Source organism: Astatotilapia calliptera, chromosome 14 (genome assembly GCF_900246225.1).
Source record: "Astatotilapia calliptera chromosome 14, fAstCal1.2, whole genome shotgun sequence".
Taxonomy (NCBI): domain Eukaryota; kingdom Metazoa; phylum Chordata; class Actinopteri; order Cichliformes; family Cichlidae; genus Astatotilapia; species Astatotilapia calliptera.
This window is the reverse complement of record NC_039315.1, coordinates 37,198,687-37,216,910: the sequence shown is the minus strand read 5'-3', so window position 1 is coordinate 37,216,910 and position 18,224 is coordinate 37,198,687. Positions and strand designations below refer to the sequence as shown.

Sequence of the window (18,224 nt, the reverse complement as noted above, 5' to 3'; positions counted from 1 at the left end):
TTCTCAGCTGGTGTATTCCTGAAAGAGGGCTGCACCTCCGGTGGTTCTGAATAAACCACAAGGAGACTGAGGCGGCACACGAAGGTCTAGTTATTGATTAGCCAGTTTGTCTGCTGGCTCTAACTCTACGTTCTCTCGTTCTGTCTCACTGTCCCCGCAGAGCTGCAGAGGGAGGGAAGCATCGAGACCCTCAGCAACAGCTCAGGTTCCACCAGCGGCAGCATCCCACGCAACTTCGAGGGCTACCGCTCGCCGCTGCCCACCAACGAGAGCCAGCCGCTCAGCCTCTTCCCCACCAACTTCCCCTAGGACACCTCGTCGCTGGCATCCGTCCCACCCTGCTCTGCCTGCCCGTCCACCATCGTACACTCACGCACCGATGCGGTGTATTGAGTCCAAATCAAAAGATTTGTGTTTCTATGGTCAGCATGCGTTTTGTTTTTTGTTTCGTTTCTTCTCGTCTCAGACGGCTGCTCGCCAATCAGCTGCGGCCGCCACTGGTCATTCATTTCTGGGGTTGAATTTTCAAGCTGCTGAAAATTGTGCCAATTTCCACTCAATTCAAATCTGATCATTTTAATTCCCAAATCATTCCAAAAACACTGATTTGCTGTTTACCCTCGAATTGTGCTCATGTCTGGGTGGAAACACCTGGACTCGTTTATTGCAGACTTTTGGAAACTTGTTCATTTAAAGGGTAGCAGCTGTTTTGAGCAGCTGCTTAGAAGGAAGCTAAATAAAGAACAGATAAAATACAGTTTAATATTTTGATATGTCTGCTGTCAGGGAGAAACGTCCACTATTTTCAACATTAGAGCGTAACCCTGCTCGTTACCTCGTTGCTTCGTCGCCTGCTGCTCGCTCAGCTGCCGTCGTTCTCAGTGTGTGTTTTTGAAGGTTAGGTGCGCCCATTGTCTGAATGAAGCGTAGGAGACGGGAGTGCTGACAGAGGAAAAAAAGGAAATGTTTATTCCAGGCAGCGACGTGCGGGAGCTCCTTCTCCCCGTGTAAGAGCGTCGCTGCCTCCCGCTCAGTGTTTTAGATTAAATTTGCTCCTTTCATGCCTTTGATTTTCATGTAATCATATTTGACAAAGGGTGCAGTAACAAGATGACACTATTACTGCTTTGCTGGAGTAATTCAGATGTTTACAGTGTAATCGAGATGTTTCTGAAATCATTTGGATATATTCCCCACTCCGCCTTTCCAGATAGTAAATTTTAATTGAGCGCAGTAACGGAGGCTTGTGTAGTCGTCACGCCGAATTTTGTACATTAACAACTTTTGACCAAAATCTTTTTCCTATTCAAGATCTTTCAAATCTATATTTTCCTGTTTTTTTTCTTTGCCTGCAGAAATAAAGAGTTTGTCTGACAGTTTGTTCAAAGTGAAAATAACTGCACTGTTAACGTCTCCCAAGAAAATGCTCGAAATGTCATTTGCAGTGCTACATGTGGACTGCCTGCATGTCCGATGTGCTTTCTCAGACACTGAATGGACAGTAAAAAAAAGAAAAACATCATTATTATTCTTGTTGTTGGATTTGTGAAACATTGACTTCTTTCCCTGCGTTCATGCAAGAAAAAAAAAACAAAGTGAAGAAAATGAAACCGTCTTTTGTCCTCACTCTGATTGCTCCTAATGTTCCCATTTCAACCACAGCGGTGACCATCAGCGCACAGTACCACTGCTAATTAGTGCCATATTTTTTTAACAGGCAGTAAAGGGTGGTTAAAGGACGCTTTATGGGCAACTCGTGCTCTTTGTTCTGAGAGAGAAGTGAGAGTTTGTTTCTCTGTTAATCAGCAAAACTTCTAATTCTAAAAACAAACCTGAGGACAGTTAAACTGAATGACATTAGATTAACAGTGTGTGCTTCATGTGCCACGATTGATCTCATTCCCAACACCGTGAGCTGCAGTGGAAGCTTCCCAGCCTTGAAGAGAAAAGACGCGTAACCATCAACAGCTCGTGCCGTACCCTCGTGTATATTTCAAAAGGAAAATGGCTACAGCACGAGTTCGTGAGCAGACTGAATGGATAAATGTGAACCTTTGTGTGTTTGTTTAGGCTGATGTGCAAGATTCCATTACGAACAAAGCTGGGAGGATGTGCCACTTCACCAGAGGAACTTCAGCATTATGCAACATAAACTGAAAAGACACAGCAGTTTGCAAATGAAAGTCATTTTATTTTATCATGTTTTTGCAAACACTTTACATTATGAAATATCTTCAGAGGTGCACATTTTAATACAGAGGAAGTGTCCGTCACCACCACAGACACATGTGAAGTGTAACAAAAGTTCCACACGCACCAAAATCCCTAAAATGTTTTAAATGTAAACAATTATTGATTTCTAACAAGTGGGCAGTGACGTGGGAGTGCAAGGAAAGAAATTCTGAATCACTGAACTTGAGCAGCTCTGTTTACATGAACTCAGAGGAACATGTGTGCTGTTACTGAGCTCCTAAATCTGCTCCCTGATTTCAGTCAGTGAAGATGACACAGTTGGCTCCCTGACATATAAACTGCTCAAACTTTGAAATTTCTTGATTCTGACCAGAGCTCCTGCTTGGAAATGTGTGATTAGAGAAGAAAACTTGTGAATATTCAGCAGGACTGTGACAGTATTAACTAATCGGGTCAGCAGCCGGCAGCAGAATATAAGAAGAGTCCTGCAGGTTTTTGGTGAGATCAGTGTCCAGCTCCACTGAACAGTTTCCCAGAATCATCCCGGCATCGTTATGGTCATCAGAGATGTTGTTAGTTTGTTATTCTTTAGGCCAAGTGCCAACAATTGATGCGGTTGCACAACTGTGCACCACTTTCCATTTAGGGTTATCAATAAACTTGCTTGTTGCCAGCTGCAGTTCAAAATATAATTTTCAGAATAAAGAGCAAGAGGTCTGCTGGCCTTCTCTGAAGTGTGCAATGTTCCTCGCAGCTCACAGTTTCACTCTTGGAGGAAGGCCTGTTACACAGCGAGTGTGCGCAGTAACAAGCTCCCTTCTAGGCAAAGCATTGGGCCGCGAGTTCTGTTGCTACTCAGCAGCTTTTCCCAAGTTTGTGTTGCGCACAAGGCAAATTAGATTTGAACCCATGACCGTCTCTCTGCTTGAGTTTTTACCACCACGAACTCCCAGCTGGCTTCAGCATTTCACTTCAGCTACAAACCAACACAGTGCTGTTCTTTCGTGTATGGCTGTGCAGTTGGAGAGTGTAAATTGGCTCCCGACGGTGACTCTAAATTACAAATCAACTGTTCGGCAATTCAGTATTGGCGTGGATTCTACGTCCTCAATAAAAACGAACTCGACTAGTTTTTTAAACGATACACACTGAATTTTGCGTTAAGACGGGACTTAAAGAGACGTGGATTCAAAACACACATGCATGCAGAGCTGTAGAGAGGGCTGTAAACGCACATTCTGCAGAGTATTATTTTTATTTCTTTTCTAAATATGTTTTTGGAGACATTCAGTAAGCGCTCCATTTAGCTGCACAGGGTTGAAAAAAAGTGCGCGGTGGACTGAGCAGAGGAAGACTCCGCTCACACTGAAACATCCAGGCTGTGCTTTAGGGACGAAAATGAGATGTTTTTATGTTTAAAGTTTCGTTCTTGTTTTTTCTTTTTTTTGTTCTTATTTTGACTGAATTCCGTGATGTTAAAAATACACCGGAGCTGTTTCCGAAGTATTGTGGAGAAAACAGGCTGCTGATTTTAACTAGTGTGCAACAAGTGATTAATTCAGGCCCATCAAACCATATGTTAGAACCCTGATGCTGAACAGCGCAGCTGTGTGAAACCTCGTTTTCTGGCTTAGATCTAATAATTTCTGTCAGCTGGATAAATATTAGAAAATTCAAATGAAGCAACGCTGAAATGAAACTGTGTGAAAAGTCTGGACTCGGTGTTCCTGCGGGCTCCTGTCGTGCCACCCTTTGAGACCAGCGTCACGCTGTGACAGCGTCACTGCGGGACCGCAGGAGGGACAGCAGTGCCATCCATTCAGAACTTTTCAGGTTCGTTTCATTCAGACCGAGTCATTCATATGCAGTGCGTGTGATCAGACGTGACGTGTCTCTGTTGCGTAATTCGATCTTTCAAGAGGTTAAAAAAAAAAACCGATATTTCGGATATCTGTCGTTCAGGCGTGATTTTAATTTACTGCAGCTTCGCTGTTTCTGTCGCGTTTTAAGTGATTTTCAGGCTGTTTTAACGTTTTCATTCTCCAGGTGTTTTCATAAGAATCGAAATAAGAATAAAGCGTATTTGTTTAAACTTCCCTGCCCTGGGTGAGAGGTTTTCTGTGGGCTATTTAGTGGATGTCCTGATGTTTTGCGGTACCGGGTTCCTGAAAGCAGAGGCCTGCAGGTACAGCCTCTCCTCTTCCTCCGCTCCTCTGCTGCTGATCCTTAATATGATTCAATGTTCCCGGCGCTGCAGCTGCTAATTTAATCTCTCCATGCTGTCAACACATCTGCAAAACACACAAAAGATTATTTTGCTGTTTAAAAAATGCTCCTCGATTTAGATGAAATGGTAATAAATGCTGTCAGCTGGATGATGTTAAATACCCGAATGTTTGCTGATTAGGATGAATTTAGACCTGCTGTTCCGAACCACAAGCATGCACATAAACAGAGTGGAATCTCCTTCTTGGATTTATTTGGTAAAACTGCGCGCAAAAAAGAGACTTTATTGTAGTTTTTAAAAACAAAAATACAAATATAAGTTGAGCGATTGTTTGCTCGATGTGCCAAACAAATGTTTGTTTGTTTGTTTGATTTAAAAAACTACAAATAATACATGGAACTTCCTAAATGTTTAGATTTGAGCGGATGAATCTAATAATAATACAATAAGCTTAAAGAAAAAAAACATAAATGTGGATTTTGCAGTCACCTTGTTTGTCGGAAAGATTCGTAAAACATCAAATGCAGGTTTAAGAGGATCGCTGTAAATAAGGATGAACTTGCTCTGACAAACATTTGTGCGCATGCACGAGTACAGTAAAAATAATTTGTGTCCGTTCGGGTTCAATCCAGAAGAATCCAGCCAGCAGAGCTAATTATTGGGCCTCGGGGTAACACTGTGTACCTTTCAAGGATAACGTGCAGACATACTGCACCGTATGTGCGCCGTTACTTCTCGATTTTCAGGAGCAATATCAGGAGATTCCAGCGGAATAACAAACACAGTTTAGGTGCAAATATTATTATTACTTTTTTTTTTATCTTAAACTTTAATATTTGACTATTTACTTCGGGAAATCTAAATTATTTCTCACATCCGCCCCCCGGATATCCGCGAGAAATTTCCTCTATAAAGTAGTAACCCGACAACAACAGAAGCCCGTTTTAATTCATAGTTTATTTCATATTTATCTATTTTTTCTACCTGAGAATAACAGCAACAGGTGATGTCATCATTTGGATTTCCTGTATTCGCGTCTTTTTTCATTTCTGGACAAAGTCAGACACGTACATGAGCGCAGCGCGCCGTGCACCTGTGGCGCCACCCAAACATCTCCTGTCCGTGACGCAGTGACCAGCAGCATCAGAACTGAGATGGCTGAAATGAGCAGGGGGATTAAATGTACTGAAACGGAAAGACTTCAGATTTCTGTGAGGCTGTCTGCTGCGTGACGCCTGTAGCTGTGACAGCTCTGTCACTCTCCTCTGGCTCCCTCGGGTCACCATAGCGCCCTCACCTGGCGTTCCACCTGTCAGTCAGACGCACCTCAACCCCTCTATTCAACATCGTGGACGCAGATGAGATGAGAAGGGAGCAAGGAAAATAAAAGGCTTCAGCCCTGGATGTGAGTGGCTGTAGTTCATGACTGAACATGTATAAGGTGCGACATTTTTATTTCATCATTATTATTATTATTTTAATAGCATATCTGTGATGCATCCGGTAATATTCAGAGCCAAAAACAAACAAGCAAACCTCTTTTTCGATGCATTGTTCCAAATAATATGTGTGCGGGAGTGTTTGAGTTTGGGAGGGCTTAAGGAAACATTTTCCTTTTGCTACAAGTGAGAAGTGGTATGTTTCATTTAGCAAAGGCAGCCGAAGAGGAGCAGGAGGAGGAGGAGGAGGAAAGCTGCTGGTAGTTACAGGAGGAGGAGAGAGAAGGAGGAGCGGGAGAAGAGAAAGGAAGGAGGAGGAGGAGAGGGCCGCTGGTCGCCGGGTTTCCATGTGACAAGGGGAAATATGAGGGACTTTGACAGGTCTTAAACGGTCTGGCGCCAAGGCCTCAGTCTAGCCGCTAAATATAGCCTGAGAGATGATGCAGGGAGATGGGAGGAGAAGATGGAGAGATGAAAGGAGAAAAGGAACAATGCGGAGGAAAGGAAGAAAATAACAATACTCGATTATAGACGAATATGGCGCAAAAACCGTCCCGTTATGTTGTAATTAGAGCGTCTTTGGCCCGGATCGCTGACACAGGGGCCAAATGACCGGGACGGAAGGCGCATTTTACGCACAGTTGTATTGTCTTGTATTGAACGGACGAATAAAGGACACAGAAAAACCTCAGTCAACTTCCTACTGTATGGAAAGCGTCCTGCAAGTAGTTAATTCACGGTAAATACGAGCCTGCAGCTTGAAGTGTGACAAGCAGCTCCAAAGGTCTCTGATTTAAGCCTCCAAACGTCCTCATCTAGGCTCGTTTCTGACAACTATGTGACCTTGTTTTTTTTATTATTTTATTTTAAAAACATACATTTTCAGACAACAGAAATTGAAGACAAAACCAGATAATTTGCTCATTTTTGGCGCATTTTTTCTTCGCAGACGCTTCATATCCACATCCCCAGCTGACAAACACATGCCCAAAGAACAAGTCTAAGGAGCATATTTACTGTCTGCTTCCATTAATCCACAACACACAGGACGCGTTAATCTATCAGGCCGATGCCCCTTCCACGTAGAGCTCCCAGCAGCCTGGAGCTCTGCTGCCTTGACTTAATGACTTTTAAATCGCGCTTGATGGAGATTTCTGTACCGTTGAAGGCACAGAACAAATAAATGGTGACTAATTTGTAAAAGCATTGTTGATACAATTATCCCGTTGAGCATTCCAACAGAAAAACCGTTATCCACCTCCATATGTTGCTAATCTGTTTTCATTTGTGTCACAGTAAAGCCCAGTGAGCAGCTCCCAAAGTCTCCTACGTCTTCAAAAAATAAAAAAGCAGCTTTAGGGACGAGTCAGCTGTTAGATACACACCACAACAACACCCATCTTAATTATTTTCAGTCTGAAACAGCTCTTCTTAACCTTGACACTCTCTGTGCTGCTGATGTGTGTGCCGTGCGGGAGCGCATGACGCTTCGGGGATGTGTGTGGGATCCACTGGGCTCGTGGAAACGGCTTCATTCAGGTGTATGAGCCCCGTTCACCGGAGCTACTCTCTCTCTGGCCTGCTGACTCTGTTACGCATGGCTGTATGATGGGAGCCGAGCAACAAGTGTGTAACACAGAGATGTGCAGACATCCCATGCTCTTAAATCACATGACATGCTGTATCTGACACACAAGCCGAATCGTGGTGTCGGTTTGGAGACATCAAATCGTTTTGTTTACACTTTTCTTTTCTGTTTGTCTTTTTTGTTTTGAGGCCGAACGGATTACTTGGTAGTTTAGAAGCATTTCGTCTTTTGATTATTTCATTTTATTTATTCTATTATTTGTTTGTTTGTTTTGATGTTTAGATTTGTTATTGAAGACATTTAGATGGCTACTAAGAATTTTGTGCGGGTGTCAGCGGAAGCCACAGAGGCGGCTAAGTTCCAGGGGTTCATCGGAAATGCGCAGTTGTCGCTGACACACTTATTCAGAGGGATTAACACTTTTTGTTTCAGTTTTTGTCCAAGTGACGCCTGCGGCCCACTCGCGATCGTCCCAGCCCGGAGAGGGCAGCTGTTTATCCAAAACGAGGAGGCGGGGGGTGGGGGACTCAGATCCGACACTGAGTCATGACCGAGGCAGGACAGTGGAGCAGAGCCGCAGATGAGGCTTCGCTTCACAGCACTTGAGGGTAAATCTAAAGAGACAGGAGATTGTTCTTACTGCGGCGCATCAGCCGACCGGCGCCGAGCGACTCTCTAACAAACCGAGTCCGAGTTCACTGGATTCTGCCGAAGGAGCTCCGCAGAGCAGAGTGCTGGGAGGCTGGTGCCCCACACCACCACCACCCCCTCCTGGCTCCTGGAGTCCCGCACTGCTCTTGGTTTGACAAAATAAAACCTGTCGGAGATTACACGCCACCACGGCCTGCCCCAAACTCAGACTGAGCTCTAAATCATCTCGTCGCTGTTTGATATCGGAGTTAAAAAATATTTTTAAAAAAATAAAAAATAAAGTAATCCCTCCGACAGCCAGCAGCACCGCAACAGCAGGAATAAAGCAGCGACACGATAATAACAAGTTCAAATACATGCAGTAAACTTCATCTGAAGCCAAACAAGGAAGAGTTGGTATCGAAGTGAGCACTCACCGCTTTTTTCTCCCTCATTTTTCTCGCAAAATTCACGCATCATTATTCATCGGGCTTCCTCTGTTTTTGCTCCACGCAGCATCAGAGTTGGTCTTTTCCAGCCCGCTTTACTCTGCCGCCGCCTCCCCGTCAGCCCCACCAGGAACACGCACAGATACGCGGCTCCCGCCCGGGGAAATCGAGCCTGTTTGAGTCTCGATTCAGTATACACACGGTTAACATAGCCTGGACTAGTGTGAGGCAAATCCAGCCTAATCGTCAAAACAGCCGACGCTATAATTACGAAGTCTCTATAGAGACTATAGAGCGACCGAGAGAGCAGCAGCTCTTGAGAAGAAATCTCTCCGGAATGCAGAGCATGAGCTGCGAGATTTACTGCTGTGACATGTTCGAAAACACTGTGGCAAATATGGAGAAGTGAGGCTGTTCCTCTGTATGAAGGTGAGTATTAAGACACCGAGTCTGTGGACAGGTTGGGTTTTTTTCCGCAGGCGACATTATAAAAAAGCTAGCCGAGAGAGGTGATGCCTCCACCGGCCAAGAGCTAAGGGCTGACCCGGTGTTTGGCTTAGAAATGGGGGTGGGATTTCCCGATCTTTCCTGTCATTGGTTAATATTTTATTCTGTTGACATGTTTTCTTACTGCTAATGCTTCCGACACCTTCTTGTCCCCCCTCCTCTCCTAGAGTCTGGCCGGAGCTGTCAGAACCACGCCTATAGGGGCCCACAATTGGTCCAGAAAGCGTAAAATCAGCAATCAAAGGGGCTTGGTTCATTAGTGTTGGGGATGGAGGCAGGAAGGACATGTGAGATAGTCACAGATCTGCAGTGAACGGGGCCACATCTCTCCAGTCAGTGTGGGATGACTGAGAAACTGCTTATTTCTCTGAGAGGCACACAGCGCAGCCGGGCTCTGCCTTCTACTGAAGCGCCACTTCTGCTGACGGACTCGGTGCAGGAACCAAAGGAAACGCACATCAGCAGCAACTCTGGGCTATTTTCTTCACCCCGATAACGCGCTGTGTGTTCACTGTGCCGCTTTACAGACATTACTGAGTGCTGTCGAAGAGCGGACCTTCTGGCTCTGGGCTGGGGGGAGATACCATTAAAATATCTGTTATTTCACTTCGCTTTTTGTGGATGCACCGATGAGAGATCCAGTTTTCACAGGGACTGCAATGGCTTATCACCCTTTCCACGCACACCGGCCGACCGATTTCCCCATGTCCGCCTTTCTAGCGGCCGCTCAGCCTTCCTTCTTCCCGGCGCTCAGCCTCCCTCCCGGTGCTCTCACTAAGCCGATCACGGACCACGGCCTGGCAGGGGCGGCGGAGGCTGGGCTCCACCCGGCTCTCAGTCACCATCAGGCGGCTCATCTCCGCAGCATGAAAAGCCTGGAGCCCGAGGAGGAAGTGGACGACGATCCAAAAGTTACACTGGAAGCCAAGGATCTTTGGGACCAGTTTCACAAACTCGGAACGGAGATGGTTATTACCAAGTCAGGAAGGTAAGAACTCTCGCCCGATGCATATAGATCCGCTCACGGATATCCGGAGAACGTGTTTTTATTTCCATACAGTTTAAAGCCTTTTCGGTTAGTCCAAGTAAGCTCGGAGAATTACTCGAGAATTTTAGAGCAGCTAAAATGCCAGTAAACGGCAGCCTCTTTATCAGGCCTTGCACGGTCGGTACATATTTTTGCAGTGATTGTTGGTTTGCTCATTTATTTAAAAAAAAATAAAATAAAAACTATATTTAACAAAAACAGCGAGAACACGGCATTTACCAGTAATTATACCCTAAATAGCAGTTTTAAATGTCGTTTTAAATAACTATGCCACATCTACATTTGTGGGAGAGGAGCCAGTTATTGAATAAAGCTCCCGTTTGTCTTGAAATATTTGTCATCTACTTCCACCGTGACCACAGCACATATCTGGGATATTTTGGGGGAAATGTGGTAAGAGCTTTGATCAGGTTTTATCTCCTAAACTGCATTCTGTGGAGGCAGCAGAGCTTCTGGGTTTTATAAACAGGCTGTCACTTCAAAAAGCAGGGACATGAGGTGGTGTGGTCATAAATATATTCCTCAGCTTTGTAGTGGATGGCTTGGACACACACACGCACAGAAACACGCACTGTGTTTTTGTGTTGCTGTCGCCTAACAGTGTGCAGCTTTGGAGAAGAATGTCTGACAATTGCAATATTTCTGCCTGTACGAGCGCCGCGTTTTTCCCTCAACGCCTCTTTTGTCAAATTTGCTCAAATGTTGCAGGATAATGTGCAGTTGTATTCGGGTTGTATCGCGGCGTGTTGACTCCCGGCGTGTGTTTCTTTCCGCAGGAGGATGTTCCCTCCGTTCAAAGTGCGAATAAACGGCCTCGATAAAAAAGCCAAATACATCCTGCTGATGGACATCGTGGCCGCGGACGACTGCCGCTACAAGTTCCACAATTCCCGCTGGATGGTGGCGGGCAAGGCCGACCCCGAGATGCCCAAGAGGATGTATATCCACCCGGACAGCCCGGCCACCGGCGAGCAGTGGATGGCCAAGCCTGTTGCTTTCCATAAACTCAAGCTGACCAACAACATCTCGGACAAACATGGATTTGTAAGTACAAATAGAGTTTTTTTCCTTTCTTTCTTCTGTGCAGGGAGGATATTTTTCATATTTACACGCTGCACTGAGTGTTGAAATACTGGAGATGACATTTTCAACATTTATGGATTTTTTATTTACTTTATTTATTTATTTTTTTGGAAGACGTGAGGGGAAATGGGTGATAGTGAATGTTTGATCACAGGAAAAAAAATCCGGAAAAAAAAAGAGCACAGAGCGAATTTCTAGTATGAAACTGCCACAGAAAAATGATCAAGTAGCTTCAGTAAAGCTGAGAGACGTGGAGCACTGACATAAATCTGCTCAGAGTATCATCGTCTCCTACAGTATTCTAAAATGAAATTAACGGAGAATATAATATGTAGCGTCTTTACACCCAAAGCTTTGTCACTTTGTCGCTACTTGACTTGGAACTTGTGTCTCTTCGATGTTCTGCAGAATATCGCGGCTCTGCAATTTCTCCACCTTGATATCCAAAGCCAGGCCCAGCTGCCTGAGCTGCAGCACCTACAGGCCTCCTTACCCCCTGACCGTAGTTTGCACTGCACCTCCCTACTGTACACCTTTGTTTTAGGCCCGATTGTATTGGGAACTTAAAAGAAAAGAAAAACCCAGCATGTCTAAGCCGACTGTTTGCGAGACTGAGGATTAAGTGGTGTATTACCAAATCGGGTCAGAAAGAAATAACATGAAGTGAGTGCGAAACGCTCCCTCCAGCTAGTAACCTCATATGGCTGTTGCATATATTGTGTATTTTATTTTTTCATTTCTATATTTGTGGAGTGTGTTTTATCCAAAATAACTGGCTTTACTTTGTCTTTTTACAAAGCATTTAAAATCAAATAAATAAATAAAATAAATAATAACGCTACCAGTTTGCAAAGGGGCATATTATCACATTTTGCAGTGTGTATCTGAATGGCAGCCTTGTGTGCTTTCTACTGCAAATAAATGGAACATGACGCGTCAGTCTAAATAATTTGCAATAGCTAAGAAGCAGAATTTCTTGGTGTGTGCAGCGCTGATTCGGGCTTGCATTGCCTCGTACAGTCACCTAAAGTTTTTGGTTTTCTGTATCTTTACTGTCACTTTGTGTCCGGTCCATTTTGGGGGAATTTTAAGTTTTGCGTGTGATGTCTTTGATGCGTCAAAACAGACCACCGGGCAGTAACTCCACGCCGCTCTGTGCGTGTGTACTTGTGAAATTTGTAGCTCTTTGTGCTGTTAGGAATTGGATCAAATCGTTTTTTCTGTGGTTCTGATTCCTCATGGCAGCATGTGTGGCCTGGTAAGGTTTTTCCCTTTGCCCCGCACTAATTACAGACCAGGCTGCTTACACAGTAATTATAACAGCATCAATAACAATGCGCTGGATGATCCGCCTGCAACAGATTCTGCCTGGTGTCGAGGTTGAGCATCTGAGAGAGAGAGACATAAACATGCCGTGATATTCACTCGAAAGCTTCGCTTTCTGTGTGTGTTGGTCCAGACGATCCTGAACTCCATGCACAAGTACCAGCCCAGGTTCCACATAGTGCGGGCCAACGACATCCTGAAGCTTCCCTACAGCACCTTCAGGACGTACGTGTTCCCCGAGACCGAGTTCGTGGCTGTGACAGCATATCAGAACGACAAGGTGAGTCAGCGTTCACACTCCACCGACGGCCTCTAATATGGCTGCTATACTTTGCATAATAAACATCCTAAATAAACGTCCTACATCAGCGTCCTCCCCCCCCGCCACCAACCCCCGAAGACTTAATCTGATTTTGTAGGTCGCCTAATTTCCCTGCAGAGGACTCCCATGTCCCTCTGGATTTTTTTAATTGCTGTTGTGCTTGGATTTGTGGCTGCAGCCGACATATCTATGAATTCAAATGGAGTGTGTGTGTGTGTGTGTGTGTGTGTGTGTGTGTGTGTGTGTGTGTGTGTGTGTGTGTGTGTGTGTGTGTGTGTGTGTGTTATCGGCTATTCACGGGCTATAAATGGGCTATTACCTTGTCCAGAAGTGAATAAATTAGGCGTATAAATGCTGGAGAAAGGAGGTTATGAATGTTGTGACGCTGCGTTAAAAATGACTGGCGTCATATTTGAAAGTTTTGTCTTGTCAAAGTGACACTAGAGTCATTTATTTATGTATTTATTTATTTTCATATCAAAGCTAATCATTCCACCTGAATTTATAAAAAAAAAAATTGATGGCATTATTTTGAAGCCCTTGGCTGTTCGTTCGCCTCCTTCTTGAAGCTAATTGGGACTCGTGTCCAGGGGCGGGGGTCATGTTCTAAACGTTTATGGCAAAAAGACACAATTGAGGAGGCATTTAAAGGGTTGGTCACACTGCAGCTAGACTGGGCAGATGCTCAGACTCGCTACTCAAACTGGAAGCGCCTGAAGCGTTAAATTCTGGGGCCACGGAGGGCCTCCAGGAGCACGGAAGCTCCCCCGAGGCCTGTGTGGCTCCTTCAAATACACGGAGCCACACAGGCCTCCTCCACATATTGTGAGGCAGCAGTGTTCCAAACCGCCGTATTAATTATTGATATGAGCGTTATCTGTTCAAGTATAGCATCCTCCGCCATTTTTCTGGGGGTCGAAGGCCTCTGTGGCCCCACAGAGGAATGTTTCGTGGCAGAATTTCTCTCTGGGGGCCTATGTGAATAACGCACCATCATTACGTTTTAATTAATAATGCAAATCCGAGGTCTACGCTGTATGTGTGTTAATCCAAAGGCATTGTTTTAATACATGTGGACCAGGTGGAGACACTGGGGCCTAACAATGTGTGTGTGTGTGTTTTCCTGTGGTTCTCTGTGTATAAAACGGCTCCTGTCCTTCTATTTTGGATAGATAACACAGCTGAAGATCGACAACAACCCGTTCGCCAAAGGTTTCAGAGACACGGGAAACGGAAGGAGAGAGAAAAGGTACAAACTGCTGTATAACACCTGCTCTGTGTGTGTGTGTGTGTGTGTGTGTGTGTGTGTGTGTGTGTGTGTGTGTGTGTGTGTGTGTGTGCCTGCGCGCTTTGAGTATCGGCCTTTTTTTTAAATTCAGCAAGGACAACTCATTTGTTGTTATTATTATTATTATTATTATTATTATTATTATTATTATTATTATTATTAATATTATTATTATTATTATTATTATTGCAGGAAGCAGCTGTCCATGCCTTCGCTGCGGATGTACGAGGACCAGTGCAAGGCGGACAGGGAGGGCGCGGACTCGGACGCCTCGTCCAGTGAAGCTCCTGCCGGCAGGGACACGGTCCACTCCCCGCTGGGAGCGGGTACCAGCCCGCTGAGGTTCAGCAGGCCAAGTCGAGGTTAGTGATACTACCGCTTATTTTTTCTTTGGTGCAGGGGCTTTGTTGGATTTCATGACAGCGGGGTGCGTTAATAATCACGAGCTGCTGCAATGATCGTTTAGGTTATGAAATAATTTCATATTTTAAAGTGATAAAGTATTAAATGAGTGCAAAGTAAACAGTGACACAAAGTAGATGCATTATTGTCATACATGCATTATTTATTTTATTATTATTACACTATTAGTTCTAGATTATTATTGTGGCATTTGATTTTTGCGATTCAGTTTTTGTTTGGTTTTTGGACTGTGGTGCGTTCAGATAAAACAGCGACATGTCTTTAAACGGTGCCACAGGACTCTGACCTCCAAACTGTTTGGTTGTTACTCATATTACTGTTGGATTTGCGTTGGTTTTTGGTTTGCATTCCTCACCTGTTAACCAAAGGTTGCCTCGGATAACGCACTGACCCGCCTTTATTTAATTTGTTAATTTTGTTGGTAAGAACTGTGTATAAAGACAGTAAAATCAGCCTAATTTTGGACTGCCGTGGGATTTGAAATTCAAATTTTCATCTGAATGTTATAACTCGATTATAAAAGTTCAGAAATAGTCCATTATATATGAGTCTCATTAGGTCTCAGCATTTAGTTTTAAAGGGCTCTGATAAAAATTTAAACATGTTCATTTTTCCAATCTTTGCTCACTAAAACATTACACACAGGCTGACAAGGAATATTTTTCAAAATTAATACAATATTTAAAATGCTGGTTAAATGTTATTTTCTCAAAGACTGGAACATACAAGGTGGATTTGGAGAGAGCGTCCCAACCAGCCTCGTGACCACATGATTTGCTGTGTGTGGGTTAGAGTGTAGGACTGGTGCTTATGTGTCCTGCTTTCTGATTTCTGCATCTTAGATGATAAAACATGCACTGACAGCGAGCAAGAGCTGGAGCATCAAGATGAGCGCTGCACCGGGTCCAACAGCCCGGGACCCGAACCTGTGTCCCCCTACAGCTCCAGGTGTGAGGAGCGCATGAGGGAAAGAGCCGTTGCTGAGAAGAAGGATGACTCTTTATTCAGTATAAGGAGCCTCGAGAAGGACAAAGTGGAAAGCAGGCACAGGAAGGACACCACAGACGTGTTAACAAAGGACTCGGAGGCTGGAGGCATCAGTGCCACTAAGGATGCCTTCTCCCCTCTTGTAGTCCAGACCGAGAGCCCCTCACACTTCAGCCCAGGCCATTTACAAAGCTTGGCTCTGTCTGGCCTGCACAGTCAGCAGTTCTTTAACCCTCTGAACACCGGATCGCCACTGTTGTTTCACCCTGGGCAGTTTGCCATGGCCCCTGGAGCCTTTTCCGCTATGGGCATGGGGCATCTATTGGCCTCTGTATCTGGAACAAGTGGTTTGGAAAATGGCAGCCTCTCCACCCAGGGCACAGGAGGAACCCCAAACCCCTTCCCCTTCCATCTGTCCCAGCACATGCTTGCCTCTCAGGTAAGGAAAGCCGCCCACTTAAATGATTTAGTCCCTCTCCACACCTGTAGCAGTCATGTGACGTCAGCAGGACAGGGACATAGACATGATTTACTTTGCCTTCTTCACACTGTGATTGTTGAAATAAACTCTACACTCAGCAAGCTCGGAATTTAGGTTTGTTGATGATTAAAACAACAGTACACTCATCAAATTCACCTTTTGAAATGTAGAATCATCTATTTGTAAAAATACATAAATAAACAAAACCCAGGAATAATATATTACTGCTTCAGTGCTTTTTAAATCAGTTTTAAACAGTCTGAGAAAACGGAAGAATCTGATGTTTTTGTGAGTAGGTGAATGGAAGAGATTCTTTGATGATCGTCCCACATCAGTGATCTTTGCACTGACTATGTGTCTTTCCTTGTTCGACTTTCAGGGCATCCCCATGCCTCCATTTGGGGGTCTCTTCCCGTATCCTTACACCTACATGGCAGCAGCTGCAGCAGCAGCTTCAGCCTCAGCCCTCCCAGCCACCAGCACATCCAGTCCGCTCTCCAGGAACCCCTTCCTCGGCTCATCCAGGCCACGGCTCCGCTTCAACCCCTACCAGCTCCCGGTGTCTCTGCCTCAAAGCTCGAGCCTGCTCACCACCGGCCTGCAGGGAAGCATCAACCCAGGCTCAGAGTCCTCCAAACCGGGCAGTAGGGAAACCAGCCCAGCACCGGAGCACCACAGCAATCACAAGACAGGAGGCTCAAGTGGGAGGGTCGCGTCTCCCAAAACCTCCGTGAAGGACTCAGTGAACGAGCTGCAGAGCATCCAGAGACTGGTTAGCGGCCTGGAGGGCCAAAGGGAACCCTCCCCAAATACAGACTGTCCCAAGTGATTAAGACTCTCTGTCTGGGATGAAGACTTGGCTTGAATACTAGAGGACTATAAGTGCATATGTCCTGTACAGCACATTACAGAGACTGGGATGAAGGCATGACTGATGGGCGTTGATGAAGGCCAATTATGACTATTTTTTGGAACAAAGCTGCAGGTAGACAGAAATATAGTCTATGTAATTATATTTAATCTTTTTCAATTCACAAGTATTGAAAGTTTCCTTCAGAGCTGACCTGTTGGAAAGCGTGAAAAGCTTCAGCACCATCAGACACCAAAGTCCTCCCTGAAATCCCAGTGTTTTTAGGGTTAGCTTTTGAAGACGGCCAGACCCACCAGAACAAAGAAAAACACAAAACAGAAAAAAAAAATCCCTGCTGCAATTCTACACTCATTAAATAAAAACGATTTAGAAAAGAATAATAAGGAAATAACTCAAATGTGAGGAAAATAAAGAATTAAATAATCACAAAAAACCCCTTTAACCTAAGGCCAAGGACGTCTATCAGAGAGTCACAGTGACAACAAGCAAACAAGTAGTGAATTAAACGTCATCATGTCATATCACAGGTGGACCACGCAAGGCCACCATCGGCCTCTTATAGCGGTCTAACCTGTCCGAGAGCCTGCAGCTCCGCACTGTGCGTGGGGCACTGTGGAAAGTGTGTGCTGTAAAGTTTGGGTAACCTGAAGCACTTGAGCATCCGAGCCTGGTTTCTAAACTCCACGCCTGAACACGAGGCTTACGACGCCGACAGGCAAGTCTGATTATTTCAAAAGGGATGGAAGGTGAACGTCCCGCCTGCGAGAGGAAGAAAGAACCGTTTATCATTTAATGCCAGAAAAAAAAATCTTTCTGAACTATTTATGTAATAAAAAAAATCTGTAAATAAAGCTAAGATCCAAGAATATGCAATTGGTATTAATTTATTCAAGGCTGTATATTAGCGTGTATATATTTCGAATGGATCCTGCCCCCTCCTCTTCCTCCTTCCGCCCCGTTTTACATATACTGTACATGAAAGCTATTTAGCGCTTGTTGGTTTGAAAAAAGAAAAAGAAAAAAAAAACTGTGTATGAAGCATCGATGACTTTTTTTAGGAGACGTGTGCCATGTTTTAGTCTGCATCCACCGACAAACACAGAGGAACAGAGATAGAGAGAGCTCCACATGGATTCTAAAACACCTCAGGTTATTTCACTTCAGCCAGGAGACATTCAAAGTAATTCCTCCTATGGGCGCATCGTTCATATCTATTCATAAATATATTTAAAGTTGGAAATATCTTGTTTATGCTGGTTGTCCGGGTATTTTTTTCTTTTTGTTTTTTTCTTTCTTTCTTTCTTTTTTCTTTTTTTTTTTTGTTTGTCTCACAATTTCAATAAAAAAATGTTGTGCGAAAGG

The 18,224-nt window shown here is 44.5% G+C and overlaps 2 protein-coding genes and 1 long non-coding RNA gene across 6 annotated transcripts in view; 2 read left to right on the top strand and 1 right to left on the bottom strand.

Moving 5' to 3' along the window:
• Positions 1 to 1,610, top strand: part of bcas3 (BCAS3 microtubule associated cell migration factor) — a 315,169-nt gene extending 313,559 nt beyond the window's left edge. For both annotated transcript variants that reach the window (XM_026193347.1, XM_026193356.1), the window contains one exon: positions 161 to 1,610. In XM_026193347.1, coding sequence (XP_026049132.1) covers positions 161 to 309 — 149 coding nt within the window. In that variant the 3' untranslated portion in view covers positions 310 to 1,610. The remainder of the gene's footprint in view (positions 1 to 160) is intronic.
• A 560-nt stretch (positions 1,611 to 2,170) lies between these two features.
• Positions 2,171 to 8,577, bottom strand: LOC113036830 (uncharacterized). Its single transcript, XR_003274508.1, has 2 exons — positions 8,515 to 8,577; positions 2,171 to 4,484 (listed from the first exon to the last, which is right to left on the bottom strand). It is a non-coding gene; the product is annotated as an uncharacterized LOC113036830 (long non-coding RNA).
• On the top strand, positions 2,234 to 17,730 carry tbx2b (T-box transcription factor 2b). Of its 3 annotated transcripts, none has more exons than XM_026193360.1 (8): positions 2,234 to 4,026; positions 9,201 to 10,021; positions 10,858 to 11,125; positions 12,624 to 12,770; positions 13,985 to 14,061; positions 14,293 to 14,462; positions 15,366 to 15,949; positions 16,371 to 17,730. In XM_026193360.1, exons 2-8 carry the CDS (start codon positions 9,663 to 9,665, stop codon positions 16,818 to 16,820), a joined length of 2,055 nt encoding a protein of 684 aa, XP_026049145.1. In that variant the 5' UTR covers positions 2,234 to 4,026; positions 9,201 to 9,662; the 3' UTR covers positions 16,821 to 17,730. The 3 variants fall into 3 exon arrangements, with proteins under 3 accessions (XP_026049145.1, XP_026049143.1, XP_026049144.1); XM_026193358.1 differs by having other exon boundaries at positions 12,618 to 12,770; XM_026193359.1 differs by lacking the exon at positions 2,234 to 4,026 and adding an exon at positions 8,892 to 8,955 and having other exon boundaries at positions 12,618 to 12,770.
• Positions 17,731 to 18,224: the final 494 nt, after the last annotated feature.